The sequence below is a fragment of the Caretta caretta genome, chromosome 1, assembly GCF_965140235.1.
Source record: "Caretta caretta isolate rCarCar2 chromosome 1, rCarCar1.hap1, whole genome shotgun sequence".
Classification (NCBI taxonomy): domain Eukaryota; kingdom Metazoa; phylum Chordata; order Testudines; family Cheloniidae; genus Caretta; species Caretta caretta.
In genome coordinates this window covers 7,202,485-7,218,982 of record NC_134206.1, presented here as the reverse complement: position 1 = coordinate 7,218,982, position 16,498 = coordinate 7,202,485, and the positions used below count along the sequence as shown (strand labels likewise).

Below are 16,498 nucleotides of genomic sequence, written 5' to 3'. Positions count from 1 at the left end.
AAAAGCATTGAGTACATTAGCTTTTTCCACATCCTCTGTCACTAGGTTGCCTCCCTCATTCAGTAAGGGGCCCACACTTTCCTTGGCTTTCTTCTTGTTGCCAACATACCTGAAGAAACCCTTCTTGTTACTCTTGACATCTCTCGCTAGCTGCAGCTCCAGGTGCGATTTGGCCCTCCTGATATCATTCCTACATGCCCGAGCAATATTTTTATACACTTCCCTGGTCATATGTCCAACCTTCCACTTCTTGTAAGCTTCTTTTTTATGTTTAAGATCCGCTAGGATTTCACCATTAAGCCAAGCTGGTCGCCTGCCATATTTACTATTCTTTCGACTCATCGGGATGGTTTGTCCCTGTAACCTCAACAGAGATTCCTTGAAATACAGCCAGCTCTCCTGGACTCCTTTCCCCTTCAAGTTAGTCCCCCAGGGGATCCTGGCCATCCGTTCCCTGAGGGAGTCGAAGTCTGCTTTCCTGAAGTCCAGGGTCCGTATCCTGCTGCTTACCTTTCTTCCCTGCGTCAGGATCCTGAACTCAACCAACTCATGGTCACTGCCTCCCAGATTCCCATCCACTTTTGCTTCCCCCACTAATTCTACCCGGTTTGTGAGCAGCAGGTCAAGAAAAGTGCCCCCCCTAGTTGGCTCCTCTAGCACTTGCGCCAGGAAATTGTCCCCTACGCTTTCCAAAAACTTCCTGGATTGTCTATGCACCGCTGTATTGCTCTCCCAGCAGATATCAGGAAAATTAAAGTCACCCATGAGAATCAGGGCATGCGATCTAGTAGCTTCCGTGAGCTGCCGGAAGAAAGCCTCATCTACCTCATCCCCCTGGTCCGGTGGTCTATAGCAGACTCCCACCACTACATCACTCTTGTTGCACACACTTCTAAACTTAATCCAGAGACACTCAGGTTTTTCTGCAGTTTCATACTGGAGCTCTGAGCTCGTTTAAATCCTCTCTCAAAATAGGCCAAGAAAGGTATCTGCCCTGTAGTCACCTCCTTGATTCAGCAGGGAGTTACTATTCCTACGGTCAGTGAGTGTAACTCCCCCATTTTCTCGTGTTGTTAATGCTGCTGTTCTCCCTCCCTTTCCCGTTGTCCCTAGCCCTGCTACTGTCCTTTCCTACACTGCACTGGTGCTGAGGGGTTGGTACCGCCTCAAATAAGGGAGAGGTTGTATTAAGCCTGGACATGACAAATGAAGGCTATTGTTAAATAAAATGCATCTCGATGTAAAAAATAAATGGGTGTGTATGTCACTAGGTGTGAATAAATAAATAAAAGGGGGATTAGTCAAAAAGCCCCCCTCCTTGCTCAATTGGTCGTAGAGCAATGCCTTTGCCCAGGAGAAAACAAAATAATGCAGAAAGAAAAAAGGATCAGGGCCAAACAAGCAGACAGCAGCAGTTTGAGGAAGTTAAAAAAAACGAGTAGAAGTTAACTCTGTAGTTACTGGAAGAAATTAAACAAACTGTCTGTAAATAATCCAGGCAAGAGGTTATTTAAGTAAAATCATTTGACTATAAACAAGTTAGTCAAATTTGCTCAAAAAACACTCCTGGTGTGTACAGTCTTTGTTTTATAAGTTTGAGATAAATTGGTGTTTTCAGGTTGTAAAACCGAACAAATACTTTTGCCAGACAAAAGAAATTTGTGTAGTTTAAGTTTGGTATTCAGCATTTAATCCTGAAGGTAACTAAATGCTTTACAAGATTTAAAATGTTTTTTTAATAAAAACCAGAATTGGAGCTGCAGCAGGGCAGTCAAAGCCAGGAGAATAAAAAAAAAAGATTTCAAATCTGTTTTGGTAACAAATAGCAGACAGAAACTGTAGTCAGTGCCCCGCACTAAATCTTAAGGTGGCTCTGTGTAATCAACGGTCACTTTGCCAAAGTGGAAGCCCAAACTGATTGTGTTTTCCTTTTCAAATCAATGTGTGTTTAAAAGCAGGAGTTAAAGGTTAAAAGTTAATTGTGTCCTTTTAAGACGGAGTCGGCTGGCAACTTAGAATCCAAAAGCAAGCCAAAAATGTCTGTGTTGATTCAAATCACCTAAATAAAAATAAAAGCCATTAAAACCTGACCTGCCTATAAAACAAATACAGGAAAATATGGGGAGTGACTCCTCAGTTTTGCCTGCAATCAGCAAGGATATTTGTAACAAAAAGTAATATTTTAAGCAATGCTGCCAGCAGTGTGTAATCTGCCAGCAGCATAATGTTGGAAAAGCTGTCAAGGTTAGGCAGGCAGCACATCCCCCTTCCTGGGAACCTTTTGTAAATATTCAAATTAATTTTGTTTAAATGTCTAAATGTTGTAATTATGAGTGTGTTAGTTTTAGTTAATGTATTTTCCAACTGGGTTGAGGCTTTTCCCTGTAAAAAGGCAGATGCCAAAAACTGTTGTAAAACTTCTGTTTAAGAATTTTGTACCACGATTCGGCATACCTGGGCATAGCATCGGTGATCATGGACTGGATAAATTATAACAAGTTATGTGTAGCTTTACAGATCAAGCGCAATCTCCACTGCCTCACCACCCGCAGTTTGCCGGGACAGTGGAGCGCCAAAATGGCATCCTGCGAAAACCAATTTGAATTGACCCGATGCCCTGCCACCTGCTCTTATGAGCATAAAATCCACTGTAAATTGAAAGACCGGACTCAGCCCCCATGAAATCCTCATGGGAAGACGAATGAGACTTCCTGCTGCTCCCCCTGTGCCACCACACCTGAAAGACCTGCAGCTGGATGATAATAAAATACTCACATATTGCCAGTCGTTAATGAAGTGTGTTAAGTCTTCACCAGGAATGGACAAGTGTCCACCAGGAGTCTAGCTCAGCTGGCCTCACTGAACAGAGCTCACGGTGTGAAGCAGGAGGGCTGGAGCCCCAGAGGTTCAGTCATGGGAGGTGGTGAGGCCGCGTGGAACCTACCCCAGAGGCAGAGTGAGACCCCTACCGGGTCTGGCAGACCGAGGGGTTCCTCCAAGAGACCGTCCCAAAGCTGGGGGCATAGCACTGATCCTGTGGGGCTGTGACAACCGGTAAGAGGGGTTTGCAGAATATTAATACAATATTGTTTAGTAAATCAACAAATGTAATTAGAGAAAAAGTGTGCTGAAATATTTGTAGCAGAGAGAAAGAGAGAGAGATTATTTTTGGCTCAAACTCCCCTCTGTCCTATTGCTGGGGTTTTGCTTCCTGGATTTGTAGTGTCTTGCCTGGGCTTAGAGGGCTGCAGCTGTGTGATTAGCTAGTTTCCTCAATCCATGCACTGTGTGAGTTACTGTACAAGTCGGTCTCCGCAGGGCCAGGCACAAAAGAGGGGACGGAGCACTGGGTGAGCTGCTACATGAGCCCTGATAGCTCAGCACAGCCGAAACGGCCCTGAGCTGCATCTGGGCCCTGGTCTCCCCCAGATTTGGTGGCGTTCCCATCTGCAGTTTCGGTTCAGGCCCATCGCTAATGAAAGCGGACTGAGCACCGGTGGCTCTATGGAGCTGATCCAAGGCTCGCTGCTGTCAGCTGGAGGCATTCCATTGTCCCCTCCATGGGCTTTGGATCAGAGCTAAACCATGATCATTATTTCACTCAAGGTCGGGCTTTCCTGTGAATGCCAGAGAGGCCTCAGCTCACTTCCGAGCTCCATTGGACATAGGCCTTGAGACAGACACACCCTCATTCCATCTTCTCTCTTATATATTTTTTAAACACTCTGACGTTCCGAGCATGCCACATCCCTGGATCAGCCTTTCACTTGCCACAATCTCTAGCAACAGGTTCCCACTTTGTATTAACGCTCCTTTTGCAAATACATTATGGAGGGTTCATGAATGATTAACAGATGTTTTGATAAATGATTGGCCAATTGTTATAGAGTCTGATGGGTTAATTTGTTGTTTGTAACTACGGCTTAAAGCCTTTTATGATACCTTCTACCGATGTGCTTATAATAACCTATAACACATACTACTTGAGTGTGTAACATTACACTAGCTATTAATCATTTACTAACCCGTTATAAATGGGAGCGTAATATACAGTTGGCCAAAAATCTACTGCTGAGCATTTCAATAACCCACTTGCATTAATGATTAGGTAAAAGGGACAAGCCTCCTGAATTATTAATAGCAACTAACAGAATCAGTCAGTTTCGCCTTCTAATTGTTTTAAAATATAAGTAGGGTGTGATCACATTGTGAGACTCCTATTGGACAAGTAGCCCCATCCTTTTAAAACACTGTAAGACAGGGTGACTGGCAGAGAAACAGGTGAAACGAGCAGGGGATCTTTTCCTAGCTGTAGTTCACTCCGGTTCTTTGGACCTAGGGCGACCATCTAGAAAGTGTGAAAATTTGGGGGTGGGACGGACAGAGGGGTTATAGGTGGCTATATAAAAAAAAGCCCCGAATATTGGGACTGCCCCTATAAACTCAGGACATCTGGCGACCCTATTTGGACCACGTATATGCAGGGCAAGATTTTCAACTGTGACAAGTAATTTTGGGGACCCAAATTGGGACAGGTTAAAAGGGTTTAATTTTCTGATCATGGGTGCTGAGCACGGTTTAAAAATCAGGTCTTGCTTAAGCATAGCCATAACAGAGACTCAGAATGGGTCCCTGTCTTTCAAAGCAATCACTTTTGTATTTCTAACTTGAGTCTTCCAGCCAAAAGCCTCAGGAATCAACGGCATCAAGGGCAAAGCACATGCAAGCAGCACAAACCCAGACTTTGGCAAAGTGTGGTTTGATCCCTGCAGCCGGATGATCGCTACAAGCAGCAGCCCGAATTCTCTTGCAAGCAGTGACCCTGATCTTCTAATTATGGAACCAGGCTCACACGAAGCCTCTGACTCACCAGAATGAAACAAGCAAGGAGGATTTCTTCACCATCCAAGAAAAGCCACGCACAGCTCTCGCCTGCCCGCCTGCAGCACCTAAGACTTGTCAGGGAGGGCGGCTTATATTATGCCTTCTGGAAAGCCCACTGGGGTCACAGCATTAGCACTGAGGCCTCTCAAATGACTTCTAAACAGAAATGGGTGCTCGAGGCAACTGCCGGCCAGTCACTTTATATTAACCCTTCTTTGTCCTGACTCCTGGGTCAGCTCTTCGGCTACTATAAACGGGGAGAGCTGACCATCTGGTCCGGTATCGATATGTCCTGGTCAATTTGTGACCGGACTGCAGAAACGTCTGCTCCGTCCAGCAGGGAAAGAGTTAATTCCCTGCTCACCCGCCCTACCTCCCATCCAGAAGCAGGCGGTGGAAAGCTGGTAGATCCCCTAGGGGCTCTTGATTGACCACCAGGAGGCCAAGGAATTAGGTGCAATTTAGCTTTGATAAAACTGCCTGTTGGTGAGAGAGAGAGATGGAGAGCCTTGCTAGCAGGAATGGTAACTGAGGAACCTGAGAGCTGGCACCCATATGTAGTAGGGGCCTGCCCGGGCCTGGTTCTGGCATGCAAGTATCCTTGCTTACCCCTACTGCCCCCTGCACAAGGGCCAGGCTGCTCCTACACCAAAGGGACTGCTAGGCACTAGCTAGATTGATGGAAGAATTCGCTTTGAGAGAGAGGCTAGTCTGTGGTAGGGCACTGGACTAGGACTCCAGACACCCAGGTTCAAGTCCTTGTTCCCCCCCTCCCCCCAGACTTTCTCTGTGACCTTATGCAAGTTCCTTGGGGTACGTGTATGCTGTAATCTAAGGTGCGATTTCAGCTGTTACCCCCGCTCCAATTCCTTGTGGGAAAAAAAGCCAGCGATAAACATGGTAGGTGATGAAATGGTGCAGAGCAAGCAGGCATGAGCTGGGGCATTACAGAATGGAAGCTGGGATGCCGTTGCCTTAAAGGGCGTGATGATCTCTTTTGGCTGCGCTGCAGATATTGACCCGCAATCATCAGTGTCAGCTAAAGGTCATCTAGTAGCTTGGAGCCACGGCCAACATTTGCGAATACTAGGCACCTAAATCTATATTTAAGCTCCGAAAGCTAAGCTGTGAGGCTTTCTGAGGCGCTGAGCAACTGCCAGCTGCAAAAGACCAGAACAGGGGTTTAGAATACGATGGCTGGCTCAGAGGAGCTGAGCTGTGTGCGTGGAGCCCAACGTGTGTTTTCAGACGTGCTACTGCAACAAACCTACAGTTCCTACTTATTCCCCCATCATTGCATGCACCTGCCCGGACCTTGATCGTCTGAATGCCCGAGGACAGTCCTGGAACTCTCTGAGCATGAACACCTCCAGGACGGAGACTCCAGCCTGCAGGGGTTTCACCACAGAACTGTGCCGTCTCCCAGAACAGAACCCGTGTCTAGTCTCTGCTGTGTGGAGTCTACATTCTTGTGGAGTAATCTATACAAGCCTCGGGCTGCTTGCTCCCATATATTAGCTCTGTCTTGGATACACAAACACTGGAAGTGATTCTGAGAGATGCTGGGCAAACTTATCTCCCACTAAAATGTGTCTGGGTGTCCTCAACTTTCTTGTAGTATCTGTTACCCGAAATTGGGCCAGCTCGTAAGCTTAGGGATAATTAATGACCCACCAGAATTTGGCAGAAAGCAGAACGTTTATTACACTGATATCTAAGCTCCTGTCAGGGTTCCTTCCCCACTCTGAATTCTAGGGTACAGATGTGGGGACCTGCATGAAAGACCCCCTAAGCTTATTTCTACCAGTTTAGGTTAAAAGTTCCCCAAGGCACAAAGTCTTTGCCCTTGGATTAGGTAAATGCTGCTACTACCAAGCGATTTAACAAACAATCAGAGAAAGGACCATTTGGAGTTCCTATTTCCCCAAAATATCCCCCCAAGCCCTTACACCCCCTTTCCTGGGGAGGCTTGAGAATAAACAAGATGAGCACAAACCAGCATTGGATTTTTAAGACCCAAAAAATCCAATCAGATTCTTAAAAAACAGAACTTTATTAGAAGAACAAAAAAAGATAAGAGAACAACTCTGTAAGATCAGAATGGAAGATAACCTTACAGACAGTCAGATTCAAAACATAGAGAATCCCTCTCGGCAAACCCTTAAGTTACAAAAAACCACAAAAACAGGAATACACATTCCCTCCAGCACAGCGAATTTCACAAGCCAAAACCAAAGAAAACCTAATGCATTTTCTAGCTAGATTACTACTAACTTTACAGGAGTTCGAGGGCTTGCATCCTTGATCTGTGCCCGGCAAAGGTATCACACAGACAGACAAAAGCCTTTCCCCTCCCTCCAGATTTGAAAGTATCTTGTCCCCACATTGGTCATTTTGGGTCAGGTGCCAGCCAGGCTACCTTAGCTTCTTAACCCTTTACAGGTGAAAGGATTTTGCCTCTGGCCAGGAGGGATTTTATAGCACTGTATACAGAAATGTGGTTACCTTTCCCTTTATATTTATGACAGCTCCAAAGAAGAAAAGGGGGGGGGGGGAGATCGGGTCACACTCACATACTCATTCTCCCAGGACAGGTCCGGCACTGGAGATGTCAGGATCCTTCAAGGTAAGTGTCCCACAGCGCAGCAATGGATGGTGTGATGGAGGTAAGTCTTCCTGAGGCACGATGGAATGCAACTCAGCGAACCCCTGGTCAGGCGGTCCGGGCAAAGGGCCTTTTTGGGAAGTACAAGCTTGTGAGTGCACTCCTGAGCGCAAGGCCCTGTCCCCTTTTAAGGACCTGCTCCTCATGGCCTGTGACTAGAGATGACTTGGCTGCATCTGGTTGGTCACACTCCACCTCAGGCAGTGTCCATGCATTGGGTGTGTGATTGCTGTCCAATCAGAGTCCCAGACACCTTGTCTACCTTGGAGCTCTTCTGAAGCAGCCCATTCATCCCACAAGCATTCCAGGAGGGAGCGGGAGGGGGAAAGCCACTTCACAGGTATTCAAAGAGGGAGAGGAGACCAAAGGGGGGTGGGGTGTACCAGACCTTTTGAGCATAGAGGTTATACATAGCATAGTCATACAGAGCATACAGACCGCTGCTGCTCCTACAACAGTATCTAGTTGGTTCCCAGATAAATGAGATTGGCACTGTGAGACCTAAAATGGACTTCATTCCAGGGCCAGGTTCAGAGACCTTTTACACACTGACTCCCATGAGACGCCCCGTTGACGTCAGTGGGACCATTCATGGAGGAAGGTGCTACCCAGTTTTCTCTTTCACCTTTTCAGGTTCATGGAGGATTTCTCCACACCATTCTTTTCCTTCTTTATTCCAACCAGGGTGGGGGATGGAGCATGATCTAGGAGCGGCCAGACTCTGAATGGTCTGATCTCCCCAATGGGAGCTACAAGTGCTCAGTATCAGGCAGGAGAAGGCCCGTTACAAGCAAAGCTCCTTCTGACTAACCTTTGGCTTCATCCTGTTTCCATAGAAGGCCGTGGCAACTTTTCCACTGACTTCCATAGAACAGGATCAAACGCTTAATTCCGTGATGTCCTGTTTACTGGAGTGGGGGTGGAGAAGAGTGTTCTTCACATTGCAAGGAAAGCAAACCCCATTATAGTCTCTACGCGGGGATCACTAAAGGCTGGGTTTGCAGCTTCAGGGAATATTTATACTGCACACTGACACTTCCCAGCTGGAGTCATTTAGTCCACCCAGATGAGCTTGCTCTTAAAATGAAGCATTCTCTAGGAAAGCAGCCCACGATGGATGGGGAAAGCTGACTTTCAGAGACGCTGAGCTGTTATGTTAATTTAGAACCCAGATGTTTACAGTAGTTCAAATGATTCCTTCCAATGTTACTTTACTTTGCATGTGCCAACCCTGAATTTCATATGCCATAGGGCTGCCTTTTCTTCGCCCTTTCTTGGGTTCTGCAGCTCCTCACTCTTCACTAATTTAATTGTGTGCCACCTGCAAATTTTACCACCTCAGTCTCCCCCCACCCCCACCCCCAGCCCTTTGCTAGATCATCAATAACTATATTAAACATCAGCCCAGGTACTGAATCTTGGCCCACCCCCTGCTGCCAGCCTGGTGCCATGTTGAAAATTGACCGTTTCTTCCCATTCAGTGGAAGACTCACTGCAACTGAGTCCTTCCTCTTCTCAACCACTAGGGGCACTACCTGCACCCAGAATCCAAAACAATAGCCAAGTGGTGAATGCATGATGTCTACTGGATGCATAGATCCCAAGGCCAGAAGGGAGCATGGTCATCATCTAGTCTGACCCCCTGTAGAGCGTAGGCCAGAGACCTGCCCCACAATAATTCCTAGAGCAGGTCTTCTAGAAAAAAAAACATCCTGTCTTCATTTAACAATTGCCTGTGATGGAGAATCCGCTCCCACCCTTGGTAAATTGTCCCAATGGTTAAGTACTCTGACTGTTAAAAATGTACCCCTTGTTTCCAGTCTGATATTAATACTAATACTGGCTCTGACCAGGAGGCCAGTACTACCCTAGCATAATCCCAACTCTTACAAGCACACAGAAAAATGACGTCCTTATTTCTCATCACCACTTTAAATAGCTAAATCTCCCTTTCTGTGGACGCGATGTTGTAAAACACATATTGATTATGTGCAGTGCAGAACAGCCGACAGAACAACATGCAAAACAAGCCAGTGAGGCTCATTGAAAGCGACAACCGATGCAAAAGCACCACTGTGTACAGCACCAGAGATGAGCCGGGTGCTTTACAGACACAATTAAAGATCTGGGCCGAACTTTTTGAAAACGTTGGGTGCCTGAGTTGAGACACCTTAAAAGGGGCTGATTTTCAGAAAGTGCTCAGCACCCCCTCCCTCTGAAAATCAGGCCCCTTTGAGTGCCGCCAGTTGAGCCCCCAGTAATTGGAGCGCCCAGAATCACCGGGCGCTTTTGGAAAGCTTGGTCACAGCCCCTGCCCCGAGGCACTTACAGACCATATTAGATAGGGCACAGCATGAGGCAGGAAGAGAGGACCTTAGGCAAGCAGGGCGAAGGGAGGTTTACACCGATTGATTAGGTGACTAGCTTTTTCAGGGTCTACATGTTAGTGGCTCCCCGTTCCACCGCCCTACGTCATTTTAAAAAATAATAGATTTGGGCCCAAATCTTGCAATTGCATCCTCATAGGTGGATCCCACCCTTCTTGCAGACCCCGGCAATCAGGGCCTTTGGTTTGATGAAGTTGGCAGGGGAGTGGGAGTGATTCTAGGAGGAAATGGAAGAACATAACATTGAGCTGGGATACAACGTCCAAGTGGAATTGCAGTTTTCTTCTTCTGGCTAAGCACAGGGCACCCTTTGATTTAACATGACGAAGCAATTCACCTGAATTTTCTGGGAAGCCTGATGGTGAAAGTCCATCACGTTGAATCGTTTTTCCACCACAGTGTTCTGAGCATGGCTCTGCGGATCTGTTTGGATTTGATGCTGTATATGATAGGATTTAAGACAGGGGGCACAATAAGGTAGATATAGGCCACCACGATGTTAACCATAGGGGGAACATTGTTACCAAAGCGATGGAGAAATGACAGCCCAATCATTGGAATGAAGAAGATTAGGACAGCACAGATATGGGAGACACATGTGTTTAAAGCCTTGAGACATTTTTCCTTGGTTGTGAGGCTGACCACAGTCTTAATGATCAGAACATAAGATAGCACAATGAACACACAATCCACACCCACCGTTGAAAGAATGACAATTAAACCATACAGGATGTTGACTTTTATATCCGCGCAGGCCAGCTTCATGATATCAGGGTGAAAGCAAAATGAGTGGGAAAGCACATTGTTCCCACAGTAGGTTAACCTCTTGAGCAGAAAGGGTATTGGGAAGAGGGAGATCACAGCTCTTGAAACAATTGCCAGCCCTATTTTTATGATGGTTGACTTGGTCAAGATGGATGAATATCTCAGAGGGTTGGAGATAGCAATGAAACGATCGAAGGCCATGGCCAGGAACACCGAGGATTCCATCACTGACAGTATATGGATAAAATACATCTGGGTGAGACAGGCATTGAACTCAATTTTTCTGATCTTAAACCAAAAGATGCCCAGCGTGGTAGGAAGGGTGCACAAAGCCAAGCCCAGGTCCATCAAAGCCAGCATCGAAAGGAAGTAGTACATAGGCTTATGAAGACTTTGGGTCTTCTTGATGATGATCAGGATCAGGCAGTTCCCTGAAAGCCCAATAAGGTAGAACACGCAGAAAGGGATGGAGATCCAGTGGTGATTGGCTTCCAGACCTGGAAAGCCCGTCAGGAGGAAGGTGGAAGGCTGATAGAAGGAGGAATTGACAGGTGGCATGGTGTGCTGGGGCTGCTCCATCCCACCTCAGATGTCGCACAGCCTAGAGTTAAAAACAAAACCACAACAAACTGCCCATGTCATTTGATTCTGTACAGTGTACCCTAAAACCACAACTGCCCATCTGATTACCTGCTCTGTAGTACATATGACCACATAACTAGCAAAGCCCCCCATATGACTAGATGCTCTACTGAACCTACAATCATGTAATGATACAAAATTGCATGTAATTACACTGTGCTACAGGATATACATCCATTTAACAACCACTAAACCCCCATGTTTGGACACTGTCATGTATCACTGATGCCTCTTTATAGAATTTCTTAGGCACTAGGGAATCTCTACCACAATTGCCACCTAGACTGAGGTGTTGTTGGAAAGCAGGTACAAATTGGTGTAGATGACGCTGAAGGCTCGGAAGAAGGTGAAAGTTAAGGTCTGATTCGCTGCTATTACACCAATTTTGCAGTCACTCCAGTGTCAAAATGACACTGCAGAGTGGAGATTTGAGCCCTCAGCCTCCTTCACCCTCAGTTCTGAATTTGTCCTCTCACCAATCCACCAGACCAAGACATCTGAGCTTCAGTTTCTACAATACTGGTCTACAGTCAGTCCTCCTTCATTTCAGTATCCAATGGCCAGCAGAGAGGGGTAGAGCCCCCAGAGGAAGGAAAACCCATGAGAGAAAGTTCTACTCAAAGAGCACCTGTGATTTTTGTGAACAATACTGTGAACCTCTCTTGTGGTGCCTGTCTGAGGCTTGTATGGGGCTTTACAAACATCAGGGTGAAATTCAAAAACTTCATCAGACACTGAAGTCTTGTTTGGAGGTGTCCAGTGAGGCATAGAGTTAGTGCTGGCCTATATCTCTGCCCCTTTGAGGTGAATGTCAGCCATCAATGCATTCAGCCTCAGGGGCAGGGATAGAGGCCAGCCTTTTCAAAGGTGCTGAGCACCGTCAATTCCTTCTGACATTAATGGGAGCCAAAGGTGCTCAGCACCTCTGACAATCAGGCTGCTTAGTTTGACAGAAGGCTTCTGTTAGTTAGCAATGAGCAGGCACCAATATCTGCCAGGGATGTGTTTCATTCGAAAGTGCTATCAGAATCTACCCAGCTGCGCTGTATGATGGTGGATATCTGATCTGGCATGCTTCAGCACATATGCTGACCTCTAACTAATGGGGTTAGGAAGGAAATTGTCCTTGAGAACAGATTACTCAGAGCCACCCGCTGCAGGGTGTCTTGCAGCTTCCTCGGAGGCACCTGGCACTGGATGCTACATTATTTCATCTCTCTGGGGCTCTGTTTCCTCCCCTATCCTTTGTCTGTCTGGTCTATATAAATTGTAAGCTCATCAGGGCAGAGACTGTATAGCGCCTAGTGCAGTGATGCCTTGATCTCACTTGGAGCCATTAGGCCCTATGACAATACACACACAAATTAAAGTGTTTTCTTATTCTTGGTCTAAACTGAAATGAAAAGTTCTGTTAAGGAGCCTGGTTGTCCTGGACCTAAATAATACTTAACTCTCGGTATAAAATGTAATCAGTGTAACGAGATCGTAATTGAATTATGATAGTGCTGCAGGCGCAGAATGCGTCATTTAATAGAGCTCATTTCAGATTAATATGTGTCAACCTGTGGAACTCATTGCCAGAGGATGTTGTGAAGTCCTAGACTATAACAGGGTTCCAAAAGTAACTAGATAAATTTACGGAGGATGGAGCCACCAATGGCTATTAGCCAGCATGGGTGGGGATGGTGTCCCTAGCCTCTGTTTGCCAGAAGATGTCAATGGGCGACAGGGGATGGATCACTTGCTAATTACCTGTTCTGATCATTCCCTCTGGGGCAGTGGCATTGGCCACTGTTGGAAGACAGGATACTGGGTAGATGGACCTCTGGTCTGACCTGGTATGGCCATATAGTCTTATATGAATATTCAGTGACACGTGACTTTCATTCCTAGCAAGATTTCATCCATTAGTCTCTAAACATGCTTGCAAATATGATAATGAAATCAAAAGGGACATGAATTCTCCTCCTTGGGCCACACGCCAATGTCTAACCAATAGGCACTGGGAAGAAACTGTCCTCTGGGCAGGTTAGAATTGTTAGCAGTGTTAGGTTACACTGGCACCTAGTCATCACCAGTCAAGGACCAAAGCCCAGTTGTGCTAGGCATTGTACAGACAAGTAACAAAGATGGCAGTCCTTGTTGATGGGCTATAGCAGACTTGGTGGAGGGTTCTGCCCTTTACCTTTGCCAATGCTCTTGGAAGCTCTGGTGTGATTTGTGTCTGTGGCTTTGGCTAGAAAGCTTTCCCCACGAGCTGTCTCTGCAAGGGAATCTAGGGCACTTCACAGTTCTACGGGGCCGGCAGAGAACCATCTCCATCCGGGGGAGAGCTGCTCACTCGTTGCCTTCGCCGCCTGTCAAGCTGAACATCATGTGAAGACAGCCAGGGTATGGCCATTGACTTAAGGAGCAGGGGTGGTGAGAAAAGTGACTGAAAACAGCCCCTTGAAACCCTGTGTGCTGTGATTGCAGAGGCCAAAATGAATTGTCTGTTACTTCCATTGGCCCTGCAGAGCCGTAAAGTGGGGAGAGAGAGAACTGGAACCTATGAGGCTCAGACAGCAGGTGCAGATTTCAATGCCGAGCCTTTCCCTCGAGCTGCAGCACATATCTGTCTGGTACCATGGCCCTCGGCTGGGCCAGCATCACTAGCGATGAGGCGCTAGCAGGGTTTTGGATCTGATCAGTGCCTAGTAACGACGCATCTAATGTCTCAACCGAATCACTGAGCTACCTGGAACTCCCCGATGCTGTTTCAGAGACACTTTTCCCGACTTTAAAGGTCCACGCCCCCTCCATAAGCTATATCCCTCCTGTTAGCTACACGCTGAATTTAACACATCAAGGAACCATCAAGACGCTGCTAAAACAGTTTACTCACCGGGATCACACAGCAGTGGGAGGTTACGGCCTGTCCATACGTTACAAAGCAGCACAATCCAATTTCAGACCAAACGAAGGACTGACATCCGTCTCCCAGGGTGGGGCAGACGGTATATATAACACATCCTGAAAATGATCGAGCTGGGGTCATGTAACCAATCAAGGGTCTCAGGGGAGCCTGAGCTTTCTGAATGTAAACAATATGAAATGTGCAAGGGAAAATACTGTGGAAAGCAAATGATCTTTCCATTTATAAGGCTTTCTCAGTAGACCTACTTCTCCCCTGCTGGCTTATTGGGCAGCATATTTACAGTTAGTCCTGATTTATGACTGACAAAGCAGCGGCCTGGGATACAAATAACTTTTATTGTGAGATTGAAACTGTAATTAAAAAAGTAATAAATTGTAAGGAAAACACACATCACATGCTGCTAAGGGAATAAGGGAGGTGAAATGGCACCAGCCCTCCCCACTGTGCTTCGGATTTATTTAAAAACCATAAAATATTATGGAATGCACAATAAAAACCAGATAAAATATTACAGCGCCAGAAAAAGAAGCATTATTAGCTAATGACTCATACAGTCCCATGCAGTAGCTGAGTTTCTCATGTTAATAAATTTATCTTCACAACCTCTGCTGTGAGATAGGAAAACCGCTGTTATCCCATTTTACAGATGGGGAAAACTGAGGCACAGAGAAAAGAAGGGACTTGCCCATGTTCACAGGCAGCACCTGTAGCGGAGCAGGGAATTGAAGTGACCTCTTCTATGTCCCAGTGGGGTTCATTAACCACAACAGCATCCTTCCATCCAATCTGTTAAATGCATCATAGTCCAGCGACATGCACGGATTTGGCGACTTGTGTTCAGGCTGGAGGAGAGAAATGTCAGTTCCGCGGTGCAAATTAATGTACCCTGCATTCCTGGCTCATTTCCATATGTGTTTCCCTAGACTCATTGTAGTTCTGGAACATTCAAAGGGAATCTCTCAAATGGCCTAGACATAAGCCATATTTGCCATACACACCAGGTCATATTTTCACACCGGGAGCCAACTTCTGCTCCGATCTGCATGGGTGCAATTCCCAATGAAGTTAATAGGCGTTGCACCCATGTAAACGAGAGCAGGATATGGCCCTTGGTGTTTCTATTTCACTCACTTCTGGTGCCCCCCCGTCCTCCCTGCTACTAACAGCCCCAGCCCAGGTAGTAACTTCTGTCTGTTCCATCTCCTGCAACCCAAGATCCACATGAGACCTGCATATCCTGGGTCAAGCATCCCGCCTGTGGGATTCTCTTGTGGGTGTCCCCCGGGCCCTTCCATGGTTCAGTTCATAGCCTTGCTATTGGAGTCCATCGCTGGCCTATTTGGCTTCTGACAGCTCTTCCTTTTTGGGTTCTTTCCCCTCCTTTTATCCTGTGTGTCAAGCAAGTACTCCTCATTTCTCTGTGAGCTTTCAGCTTCTGCGCAGGGGTTGCACGGAATCTGTGATGAGCACAACAGGACTCAATTGTGTGTCTACATGTACATGTCTCTCCCTAACGATTAAAGCTGCAGGGTCAAGAACACAAGGCTGGAAATGCCAGAATGAACCTTGACCTCAGACCTTAATTCTGTCCCCTGCCCATTCGGGGTTTCATATTATGATTTTATTGCGGCAGGAAGAGGCTGAAGCTGAAGAGGACATGATGTGCAGGAGGAAGGAGAGATGGCTTCCAGTCACTGTCAGCAGCCTCCTGCTGAGCCTGAAAACATCTGCCCGCATTGTAATAGAATTTGTGGTTCAAGGATTGGCCTTATTAGCCACCTGAGGACCCATCACTCCCATGGAAGATGATCATACTCGGTAACGAGTGATCGCCCGTCATTGCGGCAGGACCTAGAGGGACCCACTGAGTTTGGGGCCCCATTTTGCAGCATGCTGGGTGCACATGTGGAGCTCATTGTCTAGACAGACAAAGCAGACGTTTGGGAGAGAAAATAGAAGCACCCAGCGGGGGCGTGACTTTCCCATAGTCACCGAGCAGCAGAGCCAGGACAGAACCCAGGGGTCTTGAGCCCCAGTCCCGTGTCCACTGGGTGGCTACTACCCCACTTTACTAGCACTATACAAGTAGCTGTGTAGACATCTGAATCGGCTGACTTTCCCCCTAGCTGGGTCTCTCTCTCTCTCTCTCTCTCACACACACAGAGCTCATCGCTGTGACATTTGAACAATTTACTCCCACACAATTATTCTTCCTGTGATTTTGCTTAATCCCATTTC

At 46.7% G+C, this 16,498-nt stretch overlaps 1 protein-coding gene across 1 annotated transcript; it reads right to left on the bottom strand.

Annotated features, from left to right (window-relative positions):
- Positions 1-10,308: 10,308 nt before the first annotated feature.
- On the bottom strand, positions 10,309-11,280 carry LOC125632970 (olfactory receptor 51G2-like). Its single transcript, XM_048841974.1, has one exon. The coding sequence runs from the start codon at positions 11,278-11,280 to the stop codon at positions 10,309-10,311; it is 972 nt and encodes a 323-aa protein (XP_048697931.1).
- Positions 11,281-16,498: the final 5,218 nt, after the last annotated feature.

Bases quoted from the DNA above. Each gene is read 5' to 3' on its own strand.
- LOC125632970 (XM_048841974.1), bottom strand. From the start codon at position 11,280: ATGGAGCAGCCCCAGCACACCATGCCACCTGTCAATTCCTCCTTCTAT.